Raw genomic sequence first — 13,765 nt, forward strand, 5'->3', positions numbered from 1 at the left:
GAAAGCGGCGGGGGCATCGCGGGCGGCTCCAGCCGCTGCCCGCAGGCCGAGGGCAGAGCGGCGCGGGGCAGCCCCCGGCCGCTGAGGGCCGCGGGCCACGCCCCGTGAGGGCGGGGGGCGGGAGGCGGTGCCGCAGAAATGGCCGGCGCCGCGCGGGGCCGGGGCAGGGGCCGGGGGCGGGCATGGGCGGTGCCGGCTCCGTGATGCGGCTCAGCGCCGCCGCGCTGCTGTGGGATCGCTCCTTCCGCCGCCTCCCCGCGCGGGACGAGCGCTGGGAACCGCCGCCGCGGGCCGGGACCATGCTGGGCGGCGGGGCCAGGGCGGCCAAGCCGTCCTTCGTGTCCTACATCAGCCCGGAGGTGCGGGGCCGGGCCGGGCCGGGCCGGGCGGGATCGGGGCGGGGGAGCGCGGCCGGGGCCGGAGCTGGAGCGGGGCCGGGCACTGCGGGGCTCATCTGTCTGGGCTGCCCCGAGGGTGGGCGGCGTGCAAAAGGGTTTGAACAACAGAGCTGGCTGTCAGCGGAGTTGTTGCTGTCCGCCGTGGCCAGCTGTCGGAATGCTGCTGTTCGGCCCGTAAGGTGGGACTTTCCGAACCTGTTGTTCTTATTGTCCCCGAATAGCATCCACTTCGCGTTCTGCTCGGTGAGCTCCTTGCTGTCTGTTCCGCCGCTGGAAAGCCCTGGATATCCTTCCTTAACAGCTCGATGTTGAGTTGTTGGCGGTGTGGATGTTTCTGTGTGCATCTTTGATGTCTGCTTTCACTTATTTATCGAAACTTTTGCTGACGGTTTGATCAAAGTGACCTTAGGCTCAGTTTACTGAGGTCATCATGTTAGCACATGGGATTGGGTCAGTATTGTTATTCTGTATTCCATCATTCTTATTCCTGGTAAACAGCTGTTTCCTAGGAAAAACATTTGATGAATATGGGCCGTAAGTGTTGGGATTTTTTTCCCCTCCTAGTCCTTTTTAAATTGTGTCAAACTGATTCTTCTTAATCATAAATTCTCTTGAGAGCTTTTTAAGGAAAAGATTTTTGTCAATCTTGTTGGTTAGTGCAGAGTCTATCACTGATAGGACCTTGGTGAATCTGCTGTTTTTATTTTACACTAGGTCTGAAAGAACAGAGTTGTTATAGCCAAAACCAGCTGTGGTATTTAAAACTTCTGTCCTTAGTTGGTGATAGGAAATCTGGTTTTATATGTTTTTCAGTCCTGGTGGCTTCTTGTATCATCAGTTTACTTTAAAAATTTTATCTCTTTCTCGTATTCCCAAGTGAAAATAGATGTAAATGATAGTTACAAATATTTCTGGAATCAGCAAATATATCCCTGTCTGAGGTCACTTTTTCACCTTTGGAAAGTACCTTGTACAAATATACAAGGAACTTGATTTTGTGAGAGAAACAACTTCACTTATTGGATTTACTGGAGGATATTTCACCATTTAAATGAGTGTGGTGTGTGACTAAAGCTTGCTAGAAAAAAATGGCTGGTTGAAAAGAGCACAAGTAAATATATGCATAGTGCAGCAAGATAGCAAATAATAAAACGTCCTTTAATTTGATTTTAAGTGCAGTGATGTAATGCATCAAATATGATCCTGATGGCTGCAGGAAGAGTCAATTGTATTTAACACTGGAAGATGACTCTTTATGAAATACCCTGATTCTGTAGACATTGCAGTCATTAACTCTTTAAGTGTTCTTGCTGCTTTTAAGCCTCTCTCTATTTCACTTAAATTTAACAATTTCATGAACTCTTGCAGCAGGACCTTCATGTTGTAGATGTGACTTCTGCCATATAATGGGTGTTTTGCAGCTTCAAAATGTTTTGCAGCTTCAAACAGACAGTGAAACTGAGGTCTGATGTAATTAGCAAGTACAGCAGGTGTGACTCTGTTGTTGGCAGAGAAGACTGCCAACTCTAAGACTGCCTTAATGGTTACACAGGGAACTGAAGACTTTAGTGGCTTTTATGAGGATTAAAAATAAAATTTTAGATACATGATGAAACCTGTGAGGCTATTTTGGTGTCTAGAAAAAGCATGTTGATTAAATATCCCAAAGTAAGCAGAAGTGAGCATCTCTCACAGAGCTGTGTGCGCCCAGAAAAACAACTTCCTGAACACAGGTTTCCTGTACAAGTTAACTTTTATTTACTTGAGTTTTAAAAGGAACTAGACTGATAAAACAGGGGAAATTCTAATTCCTCTTACATGCAACATAGTTTAGTCGACTGGGGAATTTTATTAAGGCATTTTAACTTCCAGGTGCTTGGGGAAGAAGTACTGGCAATAGGTGTGACGGATGCTTCTTCTGGCAGGCCCTGTCAGAAGGTGAGAGGCAGCAGTTCATGGTCTTAATGAGCTTGAGATTTCAGCTGTGTAGCATCGGAGTTAATGGTGGACTTCTCCATAAATTTGCAGAGCCTTGCCTTGAATCTCTTTGCACTTCCAGCCTGAGGCAAGATTTCCAATCAACCCCTATGCAGAGCAGAGCAATAGAGCAGTGTTGGCTGTAGTCCTCCCTTGCTTGCAGCCTCCAGCTTCTGCGGTCTTGTCCTGATTTGCTTGGAAGCTGTTTTAAGGCCTCAAACTGCTGCTTCCAGGCTAGGGGAGCCCTGCAATAGGGAAATTAACGGGCAAAGCTGAGTTTTGGTTTAGCCCCACCTTGTTCAGTCCATCTTCAGATACCTGAGGGACACAGTAGGCAATATTCTGAAAAATAAGATGAAGTCAGCTTTAAGCTGCTGTGTGTGCTAATTTGAATATGAAAAGAAACAGGAACTCTATTTGTGTCAATATACGACCAGATGGAAGCAAGGAGCAAAAAGAAAATGCTGTTTATTAAAGGAACAGAAGTAGTTTTTGGTGTGAAACCCCAGAATGTCTGGAAAAGCAGCATTTTTAACATCTAACTAAATATAAACTAGTTAGGCTTTGCTGTATGGAACTGCAAATCAATCAGTGGTCTGTTGAGAGTGAGACCATAGGATGTTGATATTAATGACATACTTCCCCTCAGGACAGACTTGGCTACCCTGCAGGAAGTGGGGTGAATACTAGGGTATAAAGTCAATGTTTTGACGTTTCAGAACGCAGACTTGGAATATGTGTCTTCAGCAAAACAAGAACCAGTGAATTACTTCATGATTTCTAACTTTCAGATTTCTAAAACTGAAGTTATTTACAGGTCAAACAAGCTAGATCATATTTTCCTAAAAATCTTAATTTGCATAAAAAAATTAGATTTCAAATTTTATTTCAAGCTTAAAGTTGGTGCTTTTGCATGCATTCTTTAAAGCTAAATTATTAATTCTAATGGGATGTTTTTTCCTGTGTGTAGCCTTTAAACTATGAAAGAGGTGGTTCTGCTTCATACTGCTTGTCTCTGAAATCTGTTGTACGCCACAGACTGCTGAGGGTAACGTCCATACCCTGTGTGCTTCATCTCTCAGATCCTGCTCTGTTGTTGGCTCGTAACCACCATTAATATCTCTTGCCTGTAAATCTTGGTACAGTGTTGCATGTTCTGTAGTGACCAGTCTTTAAAAAGTATGTCCCTCCTTCAGGATTGGAGTGGTGGAGTTTTAAGGGTGGAATAAGGAATAGGAGTTGGTGAAGTGAACAGCTGGACTGGATATGGGGGAAACCAGGCTTTGATGTCAGAGGGGATGGACAGGACAATGTAAGGAAAGAGGAGAGGATAAGAGATGAAACGGACGGGGAAAACACGTGCTATGATCTAATAGACTTCTGGATAATGGAGCCGTGAAAGGAAGGAAAACAAGCAGTTAGAGATTATTCTCAGCAATGTTATTAAAGTGTAGTAAGTATATGCTCTGGGTTTTATGGCATACAGTGTGAGATTAAGCTTGTTTCACCAACAAGGAGTCCTTCAGAAAGTACCAGGTATGTAATGTGATTTGTTTCTGGATGCAACCTAGATACCCAGCATTTGCACAGGTGTTTCATCTTTTGCATGGAATTTCAGTGGAACTGTTGCACAAAAGTTTATTTTACTCACTGCATTCACTTGTTGGAGCACCACAGCTGATTTGCAGGTATTTCAGTACACAGTTTTGGCTTTCACAACTGATAACTTTCTTAAGTATACATTTATTTTTATCTCACCCATCTTTTAGTGAAGTAAATATGAAAAGAAAACATGCTCGTAGCAAACCTCACCAGGATGTAGAGTTCCACTGTGCAGAACACACTTGTGGGAAACTATAAAAACATCAAAGTATTCAATCAGCTTTGAAAGCTGTCAATTATTTCAGACAGTAACCCTTGATACCCTGGAAGTGATAACTTGCTCTTTCATTATTCGAATCTTTCAAACATGTTTTCTCAGCATGTTTAGTAAAAGTCCTGTTTTTCATTGTCTGTAGCACAAATGTCCAGCAGCTATGGATCAGTGGAAGCATTACTGTGGAGCAAAGTGGGAGAGATACAGATATGTGTGTCAATAATGATGGAAAACCCCCAAACAGATTCTGTATCAAGATCTGGATTCTGGCATGCAGGGAATGTTTTTCTCTCTTTACATATTTCTAGTACACAGTTGTTTGCCTCCCTATGGAGTGAGAGGAATTGCTCTCAGTTGTGGTGACACTACAGGACAAAAAGCAGAAGTCATTTGTGATTCCTTTCCTGGTCCAGCCCTTAGGACCCTGTTAATGTAACATAGCTCCTACTTGACCTTGTTGCCCTAATCTTTGTTGCCTCACTCCAAGTGCTTTCCAGCACTCGGGGAAGACTTGTCTTCCCCAGACAGACTTGAGGGAATATTTTAACCCCTTTAAATACATTTTTTGGAGGAGCGCTAACTGTAGTCCCTGGTGTTGCAAACTGTGCAGTTGTTCCTTATATAAGGGTAAAAATCAGAAGAGACCTTCCCTTAAGAAAAACAGTTTTTGGTTTTCTGTTAGCAAGAAGGAGGATGTATTATGAATTAATTTGGTGTGACATGTCAACTTGAAGTTTTGGCAGTATTTGTCACTCTCTACTGTTAAAATTGATGATTAAGGGGCATTGGCATATTTCCTACCATGGTTTGAGAGGCTTGACGAAGAAATGTAGCACAAGGCAAGTGCACAGGTGAGAAGCATCTCTTAGAAAGAGGTTTTAAGAAACTTCTGCAGAGTTGAGGTCTTTGCCTCAGAAATTACAGAAGCAAAGTTAGTTTTCCTCATTTGTCTGGTGTCCTATGTGTGACTGCTTTTAACTGTGGCTGGTAGCAGGGCCTCCCATGTTGTGCCTTAAGTAAGAAGTGATTAAATGCTGCCTGAGACATTCAGAAAGGGGAGCTACAGATGATAAACTGTTTATCTAGAGGTTTGAATGGCTTTCAGTGGTCACATATGGAAAGTACTTGCATGCTTTGCTTCAGCAAATGGACAGAGGGTAGAAACTTCTGATGTCCAAACGTATTCAGTAACTTGTAGAAAAGGGCAGACTTACTTCTGCTGCTTCCCTTTCTTTTGTTTCTGTGCTCATCTGACCTGTTGATGAATCAGTTCTGCTAACAATAGGCACTAACAATAAAACCAAATGTAGGACAAGTATATACTTCCCAGCTGATTTTACAAACCAAATTACCTCACCATGTTGTCAGACAAACCCGGGGTGAAGGAGTGGGTGACTGTGAATATGACCGATTGAAGGGCCAATGAGTAGTGTGAACTGAAGTGTCAGTAGGCTCTTCAGTTAGAGGTAAGATCTGTGTTGTTATAAAAAGTGTTGAAACGGAGTGGAGATGGCAGCTGAATTTACATGTGTGTTCTTCCACAACTTGAACTGACTCATGGTGAATTAATTTTTCTTGGAGGTCTTTACCATCTCACTGAAAAGAGCAAATACCGAATGTGACAGTAGTAAAATATAATGTTTTTTAATACCCTCCCTAGGAAAATGAGTGCAGCAGCATGGATTCTTCAACAGGACTTATGGCTTGAGGTCTAGCTATCTCTAACATATATGTACCAAAACCACCTTTAATGTGTTTATGAATTTATTGTGGGAAAGTTAATGTTGAATTTCAAATAGAATAATTCTGGAGACTTAGCTCTTGGAATCTGTTGAATGTTACAGGAATCCTGCCTATCATAAGCACTTCAATGTCTGTAGGCTTTTATCAGCAAAGTGAAACTGGATTTTACAAGGTGATCTCCATGTTTGTGGTCTCTAATTTGCTGTGATGCGATTTAATTAAACTTCTAACTCCGTTCAGAAGATAACTAATTTTAACTTGTAACTGAAACCACGACCACTTGTTCAAGATTATTTGCTGTTGAAACCTGTTATAAAAGCTTCATTGCATTTTTAACAAATGGGTGTGAGCTCAAAGAACTTCTTTGGGGTCAGATATCTTTTTTCTTCAGTTCTGCCAATGGTAGCATAAACTGGTACTCATGGCAATGAGTACTAACAGTATGTGTGCAGGAACAGTGGTTATTACATTCTTTGAGACATCTCCCAAAGTCAGGGTGGTGGACTCAGTGCTGGAAAAGCACCTGGCTGATATAATTGCTTTACTGTTCCATGGAAGTGATTGTTGGCATGCAGTTTTCTGAGCAGTGTTGCATGTGGTTAGTCACAAAGAGTGATTGTATAAGGCAGAGGTTTTAAAGGCACTTGTAAACCCAAAGTGTAGTTTAAAGCTACCAGTGCTGAGGAGACGACACTGGAGGAAGGAAAGGTGTATATATTTTCTCCTCTGAATGCAGAAATATTCAGCTTAAGTCACAGTAATATCTTAGCTAACTTATTTAGCTGACAAGCCTGAACTTTGATTAAATATTCCTTCTACGGCATCCACACTTAGAAGACAAAGGCAGCAAACTGGGCATTTGTTTTATCTGTTAGCAGTCAGTTGCAGTTACGGATTTCTTTCTTCACACTGCTACCACTTTCATTTTGTAGCTTTTTTCTCTTTTTGGCCTATCTTGAACATCTCTGTTGTTCTTGTGACATGGTTTCCTGGTGGTTTTAGCTTTGCTATGCAGCCTTCAAACTTAGTTCTAGGTCTTCTGAGTGTGGAGAGCAAGTGTTTACGTGAATAGCAGAGGCTGTTTATTTTTATGCTCTCAGGCACTTTTGTTCCTCTGTTTTTAATCCAGCAAAATTATTATTGCTTATATCTTCTTTTGATTGCTTGCCTTGAATTGCAGTAGCTGACTCTGGATGCTGGTGACAAACTAAAATTAACTTGCTTACTGCTGTGCCCCCGGTGGGGGGGTTCCAGTTAACTAATGGTTTTCCAGAAAGAGTCCAATGCATGCAAAGTGATTTGGGCTTGGATTGGAGGAGGAAGTTCTGAACAGGCTGAGCAGGAAGGGTGTAGCATGTCCTCTAGTTTAATAGTCTTTTGGCTGGACATTTTAGCCCAACTGTCAGTGCCTAAAGGCACTGACAAGTGACACAGGGAATTTAATATATTTGCTTTGAGCAATTTAGGTCCAAACTGAAGGATATCCTGTCACCAGGTTTTGCCTCTTTGCTTCAAGATGCTGAAATACCTTTCCATATAGTCGTGTTAGTGCCATTTAAGTAACTTTTGTACTTTGGTTGAAATAATATGTATGAAAAAATCAGAAACAGGGAGTCATGGATGAAACTTGAAAAACTGGAAGGTACATTAGAAACAGTAGCATGTCATACATGGAAAAGCTTATGAATGAGCTGGGAGATGGTGCTGTAATACTAAGTTTATGCTTATCCATTTAGGAATGCTAATATAATTTAAAAAATACTGGTAATGTTTTATTTCTGTCTGTTACAGAAAGAGTGCATTTTCTTGTGTGTTCACAAATTCATGTAACTGATGTCAAAACAATTAATTACTTAGCAAATAGACTTCTGACATTAAGTGGAAAGATGAAATTGCAGACATACTCCTTTTGTTTAGGAGGCTTTTTTCCTTAATTTTAATTTGCCAGAATGTGAGGAATTAAAGTGGGAGGGTGTAGTTCTTTACAGCATGTGTTGAAGGTATCTTTGCAAAATAATAATTAATCTTTCTCTTTAGGAAATACATATAAAGGAACCCATAGAAAAGGAAGTAAATCCACACTTATTACCAGGTAACTGTTGTATATTACTAGACTTAAGTAATAAAAATTAGTGATTAATGAACAATTCTTAATTATTTCCATGTCTGCAGCCAACACTCATGTGACATCAGTGTCACAAGTAGTAAAATACAGGGTTTGGTTTAACAACCCATGCAGGTTGAAATGTTTTTAATATCTCTGCCTACATGGAATGTTGGAAACTCTATGTAAATAATTTTTTTTTGAGTACAGTTGAGTACAGTGTCCTCAGGTAAACTGCATGTGGAGAACTGTCAATGCTTGTGTTTGCCCTGTTTCTTAGAAGTTAAAATTGGGTGGATTTTGTTTATTTGGAACTGAAGACAATAACTAGAGGAAATTTACCTTGTAGTCGCTTTGCCTCTACTGTGAGTTAATTGGGCCTTCCAATGCTTCTTTTACCACTAAGATTTTCTTTTGTAATTTACAATCATTTATTTTTTTAAAAAAATACTTCCTGAGATAAGGGAAGATAAAATACATGTAAAAGTTTGCATTAAACTAGTATTCTTCTGTTGGGTTTCCTTTACTTTTTAGGAAGGATCAAGAGTATCTCTGATCACATCCATTAAAACTTTACTTTCTTAAATTTGAAGTTTAGTTCATGTGAATTCTAACATGGGAACTTAATTACTTCACAGTTATTTATGCAAACTTCTGAAGAGGCTTCCAAAATAGCCTTGGGACCTGTGAAACAGTAAAAGCTATGAAAAAAATAACTATGATGGATCTGAAATAATGCAAATATTTCAGCATTCTTAAAGTTTAGCAGTATGGAAAATTAGAATAATTTTTTACTTGTTTATTGCATATTCATAAACTGGTCTTGCTTCATTTGAGGTAACAATTGAAATAATTCAGTTGTAAATGTCAGTTAATGTTGCAAGTCAGTGTTTCTTCTCTACAGGTGAACTGCTGCTTTGTGAAGCCAACACAGTGTACAAGTATATGCAAGAGGATGGGTCAAATCGTGGCACTTATGGGAAACTCGTGTGCACAAACTTTAAGATTTCTTTCCTTGATGATGATTCTGCTTCAGATGATAGTGTAAGAAAACAAGTCTTCTAATTATGACTAAACAAGCTCTGCATAAATAATATCTTTCCCTTATATAAAGATGCAGAATGAACATGCATAAAATTTCCAAATGGGTGCAGAATAACTTCAGTCAGTCTGCATCTGCTTGATCCTTCCTCAAGCTCTAATGACTATTTTAATCAACGGCAATGCAAGCATTTATATGGACACTTAGAATAGACATAGTTTATAACACTCTGTATTTTGTGAGTTCATGAAGCTTAAGTTAAAAGAACCCATTGTTTTGAAAACTAATCAGCAGTTTGTCTACAGCTGATTTCTGACTGTCTTGGTAGCATTTGTAGAAGTGTGACTGTCTCTGATGGATAACATCTGCCTGATTTGACTTTGGGCTACATCTGCAGAATCATTTTAGGCTGTACAAGACTGAGCAAGCTAATACTCAGCAGAAATGCTCTGAAAAATTATGTGGCTCAGTAAAGCTCTGCATTATTTAATTCAAAGTCTGACGGTTTCTGAAAAGATGTAGTGCTGCAGAGCTTGCAAAGACTGAAAAAGCTAAAAACTCTCCAAATCTTAAAAATTATTTTGATCTTTTTTTTTCCTTTGGCTTACATGCTCAAAATGTGCTGTCAGAGGAGAATGATAATGCCACAGGGCTTTTGATAAGCTTAAGCATTGAAATAGTTTAGTCCATTTAGGTGTTAGAAGTGAAAAGAGAGTCTAGTGCCTCCTAAGTTCAAGGTGATCTTGACAGTTAAGGACAATGAGAATAATACGATTTGACACATGTCGATTATAGTCAGAAGTTTCTTGGGGTAAAATTTCAAAGTTTGAACATTAAAGCTTCCGTAGCCAAGTACAAATTATTGGACCTTCTGGAATTATTTTAAGACAAAGCTGCAGCGTCTTTTGACATAAGTCTCAAGTGTTCTGTGGAAAGTTGGTAATGACCATGCTAATTTCTGTTCCATTGCTGGCGTTGAGCCTTGGGTTTATGACATACCAAGTCAACGATATTCCTTTTAACAAAAGTTTAGTATTAGCTACCTGCTTCAGAGTACTGGAGACCTAGAAGTAACTTGAATAAGGTTATTAACTCTGTTCACAGTAAAATATAATTTGCTGATGTAGTGTACATCAGCTGTTTGATAATAATGTTGAAAATAGTGTTTAATTGAGGCATCATTCAAAGGCCTTTTTTAATTGAACTCATGGAATGGTAGAAGTGAAGTGAACTAAAAATCACTTCAAGTTTGGTTACACAGTAGATAGTGTAATTGGGTTGTGTGTGTCTTCACTTTACCCAGTGATAAATCTGACTTTAATGTTGGAATGTTCTTGGGATACTTCTCTTAAGAGACTTTGTATTTCCTGCCAGGTTCCCATAGCAAGGAAACTTGTCATAAAAGGGCTTGGATTACATGAAGTTAGTGTATTTCCTGTTTACTGTAGTGATTCTAGTTTGAAAAGTGACTCTCAATAGAAATGTATGCTTTGATGCTATTTGAAAAGTAAAAACTGTGTCTATATTTCAAGCATGGCTGAGACTTAAAACTATATTGTGTAACTTGCATCTGTCTGTATTTTAATAAATGTTCTTCAGTGTCCTACCTCACACAGCTTATAAGAATAAGAAGTAATGCTGATACTAAAACAATGTATGGAAAGCCTTTACTTGGCAGAAGTTGGTACTGCAGTGTGACATTTCTATGATTTTTTTCATGTTTCTAGGAGCCACAATTTAAGAATAAGATTGTAGGAGAAAATGACATAACTCTGCAATGTGTAGATCAAATATATGGAGGTAAGTCAGCTTTCTACTCCTTGGGGTCTTAGAGTGCTGGTGCTCCTTCTACAAGTACATCCTTTTTAGAAAACCAGTAGATTTTAAAAAGCAGCTGCAGTTACATCTAATGATTAAATAATGGATAAGAAATCTACCAAAACCCAGTCTTATCCCTCAAACTTGTCAAATTAATTTTAATTTATTTGATTAATTATCTGCTGGTACAGACAAAATGATTCCTTCAAAATGCAGTGGTTCAAAGCAGAGAGCATACTGCAAAAAGTCCCTAAATTTGGTAGACAAGGATCTTCCAATGTATCAACAATTTCTATAAATGGATGTATTCACTTCATTTGAGCAATTGCAGTACAGGTACCAAATTCTCAAACAATTCTTTTTTTTTTTTTTTTTTTTTTTTTTTTTTTTTTTTTTTTTTTTTGTCTAAGGAAACTTTGTTTCATGAGATTCATGATGTCTTCAGTGTATTAAAGGAGATAGAAAAGGAGGTTTTAATTGCCAACTAAATTAAGTGCTTGGCATCAGAGCTTAGAGATGTGCTGGTATTGCTAAGAAAGATAAATGAGAACGGTGCTGGTAATTTTAATTTGGGGAAGGCTTTTATTGAGAATCCTGTTCTTGAACTAATTATGAGTATTCAGAGTGTTCATAAATGGTGGTGTAGATTTGTGAAGGAGTGAACTGGGGCAGACCAGTGAGGATGGTTATGAGACACTTGTGAAATGGTGCATTCTCAAAGAGAAATGAGCAAAGGTGTGCCTTGGACTTCATGGTGGCTAAAAAAATATTTTTAAGGAACTTAGAATGATCTCAGATGTCTGGGGACTTCCCCTTGGGTAAAATTACTAAATTGTTCTTTATGTATCTTGAAACGCTGAACTTAGTGTGCAGTCAGAATGTGAATAGATAGAACCACTGAGCAGCTGGTTTGCTGCAAGTTTGCCTTTTACCTTATATGAAGTAATTCGGTGGGCTTTAAAATAAAAGGTTGAGGGTAATAGCACAAGAGCTTGACAGCCTGTGTTGTAGTATGCTTGTTTTTTCTTGAGAAAACTTAGGCTTGAATTAGTTTCTTGAGTATTCTGGACAGTCAGTCAGGGACAACTTTATCAACATACAAGTACCTTTTTGGTATTTACTTCGCTTTTTAATTTTTTCAGTTTATGATGAGAAAAAGAAACTTCTAACAGGACAGCTAAGAAAATACCCAGAGAAGTTAATTATCTACTGTAAAGACCTTAGAGTATTTAACTTCTGCCTGAGATACACAAAAGAAGAGGAAGTGAAAAGAGTACGTATAGTAACTTAATTTGATTTTCAATTTTTAACTTGGTGTTGTGAGGATGAGAGGATGAAATTCACTCTGAGAGATCTCTGAAATTTTGAAGTGTTTTCTGATCATTTTCAGCTAAGACAGAAAGTAAAAGATAGATTTCACTAAACATTTCATTATGCATAGCAGTTAAAAGATAGGTGTAGTGGCTCTTTAAAAAAAACTGGAACCTGGGAGTGCTACAGGAAATTAGCTCCAGCTCAGGCAAGCTGTAAAACTGATTGATTTGTGATATGTAATTTCATTATATTTTTGACTCAATATAACTTATTGTTACTTTGCTGATAACTTCAGGTTTTTTGACAAATTAGTCTGAACTCCAAACTAAGAGTTAACTAACTTTATTTAAATAAGAGTAATTCTGGACATTGAACATATAATACTAATTAGGCAAAGTAGGTAGTGTCTTGCTGACTACAGAGAAACCTTCAGTCAGGTGTCAGCTGTTGGGGATAGAGCCCATCAGTTTTGTTTAAAACCTGGATGGAGGGGTTGGTTAAAAAAAAAAAAAAAAAAACAACAAAAACAAACATTCATTACACTGACAGTCTTGGTCTGTTTGGGTGTTAATTTTTGGTCCTTTTTTAGATCGTCAGTGGTATAGTTCATCATAGCCAGACTCCTAAGCTGCTTAAACGTTTGTTTCTGTTCTCTTATGCATCAGCTGCTCCAAACAACACAGGTAAATGTTTTTTGATCTGTTTGTTGCATAGTTAATTTGTTAAGCAGTCTGGGAGGTCTATAGTTGAGTTTGTACTCAGATTATGGCTCTCACCTGCTGGCAGGTAGCCTCAAAATATTAATTTTTCTTTTGGTGTACATTGTCAGTCATGTTGCTAAAAACTTCTGAATTGTCTCCTGTTGGTTTTGGTGTCATTTGGGAAGTTGCACAGGAATTTTCCAAGCAGAAGTAGCATCCCTGGATTGAAAACTTACTGTGACTAAAATGTGCAAATACTTTTCATTTGGTTCAACTAGAAAATACTTTGCTTGTTTTATCAGTGTGGTTTTTCTGTATTACTGCTGTGAACCAGACTTCCTGCTCTTAATTCTGAAACTACTGCATTTGCAGTGGCATCCTGTGAGAAAGTATTTCCCCTTTTGCTCTTATTTGCAAGCAATATGCTTTTTCCAGGCAGTTGCAAAAAAACCCCATAGGTTTGCAAGGCATCTGGTTTCCTCTTATATCTGACTTATTACATAATCTTCCCACTTGATCAAATTGGCTGAATAATATGTTAGGCTGCAAAATTCAGTATAAAAAGTTGTCAGGGCACTTTTCTAGCCTTCTGTAATTCAGACTTTAGCTGAAAAAATAGTGCTGTTTTGAATTAGGAACCTGACCCCTAGTGCACCAGCAACACCAATTCCTTTCACAGAGGGAAGTTTTGATGTGTGCAAGATATTAATCATACCAAAATATGTCAAGGAATTTCAGGATCCCTGAGGTTAGAAGAAGCCTCTGGAGATTATCTAGTCATGTTCTTGTCCA

At 38.9% G+C, this 13,765-nt stretch overlaps 1 protein-coding gene across 1 annotated transcript in view; it reads left to right on the forward strand.

Moving 5' to 3' along the window:
- Positions 1-203: 203 nt before the first annotated feature.
- MTMR12 (myotubularin related protein 12) overlaps positions 204-13,765 on the forward strand; it is a 28,849-nt gene continuing 15,287 nt past the window's right edge. Inside the window, exons 1-6 of the mRNA XM_062513256.1 lie at positions 204-359; positions 8,032-8,086; positions 9,003-9,142; positions 10,868-10,940; positions 12,101-12,231; positions 12,862-12,955. Of these exons, the coding sequence (XP_062369240.1) occupies positions 204-359; positions 8,032-8,086; positions 9,003-9,142; positions 10,868-10,940; positions 12,101-12,231; positions 12,862-12,955 (649 nt within the window). The remainder of the gene's footprint in view (positions 360-8,031; positions 8,087-9,002; positions 9,143-10,867; positions 10,941-12,100; positions 12,232-12,861; positions 12,956-13,765) is intronic.

Source organism: Cinclus cinclus, chromosome Z (genome assembly GCF_963662255.1).
Source record: "Cinclus cinclus chromosome Z, bCinCin1.1, whole genome shotgun sequence".
Taxonomy (NCBI): domain Eukaryota; kingdom Metazoa; phylum Chordata; class Aves; order Passeriformes; family Cinclidae; genus Cinclus; species Cinclus cinclus.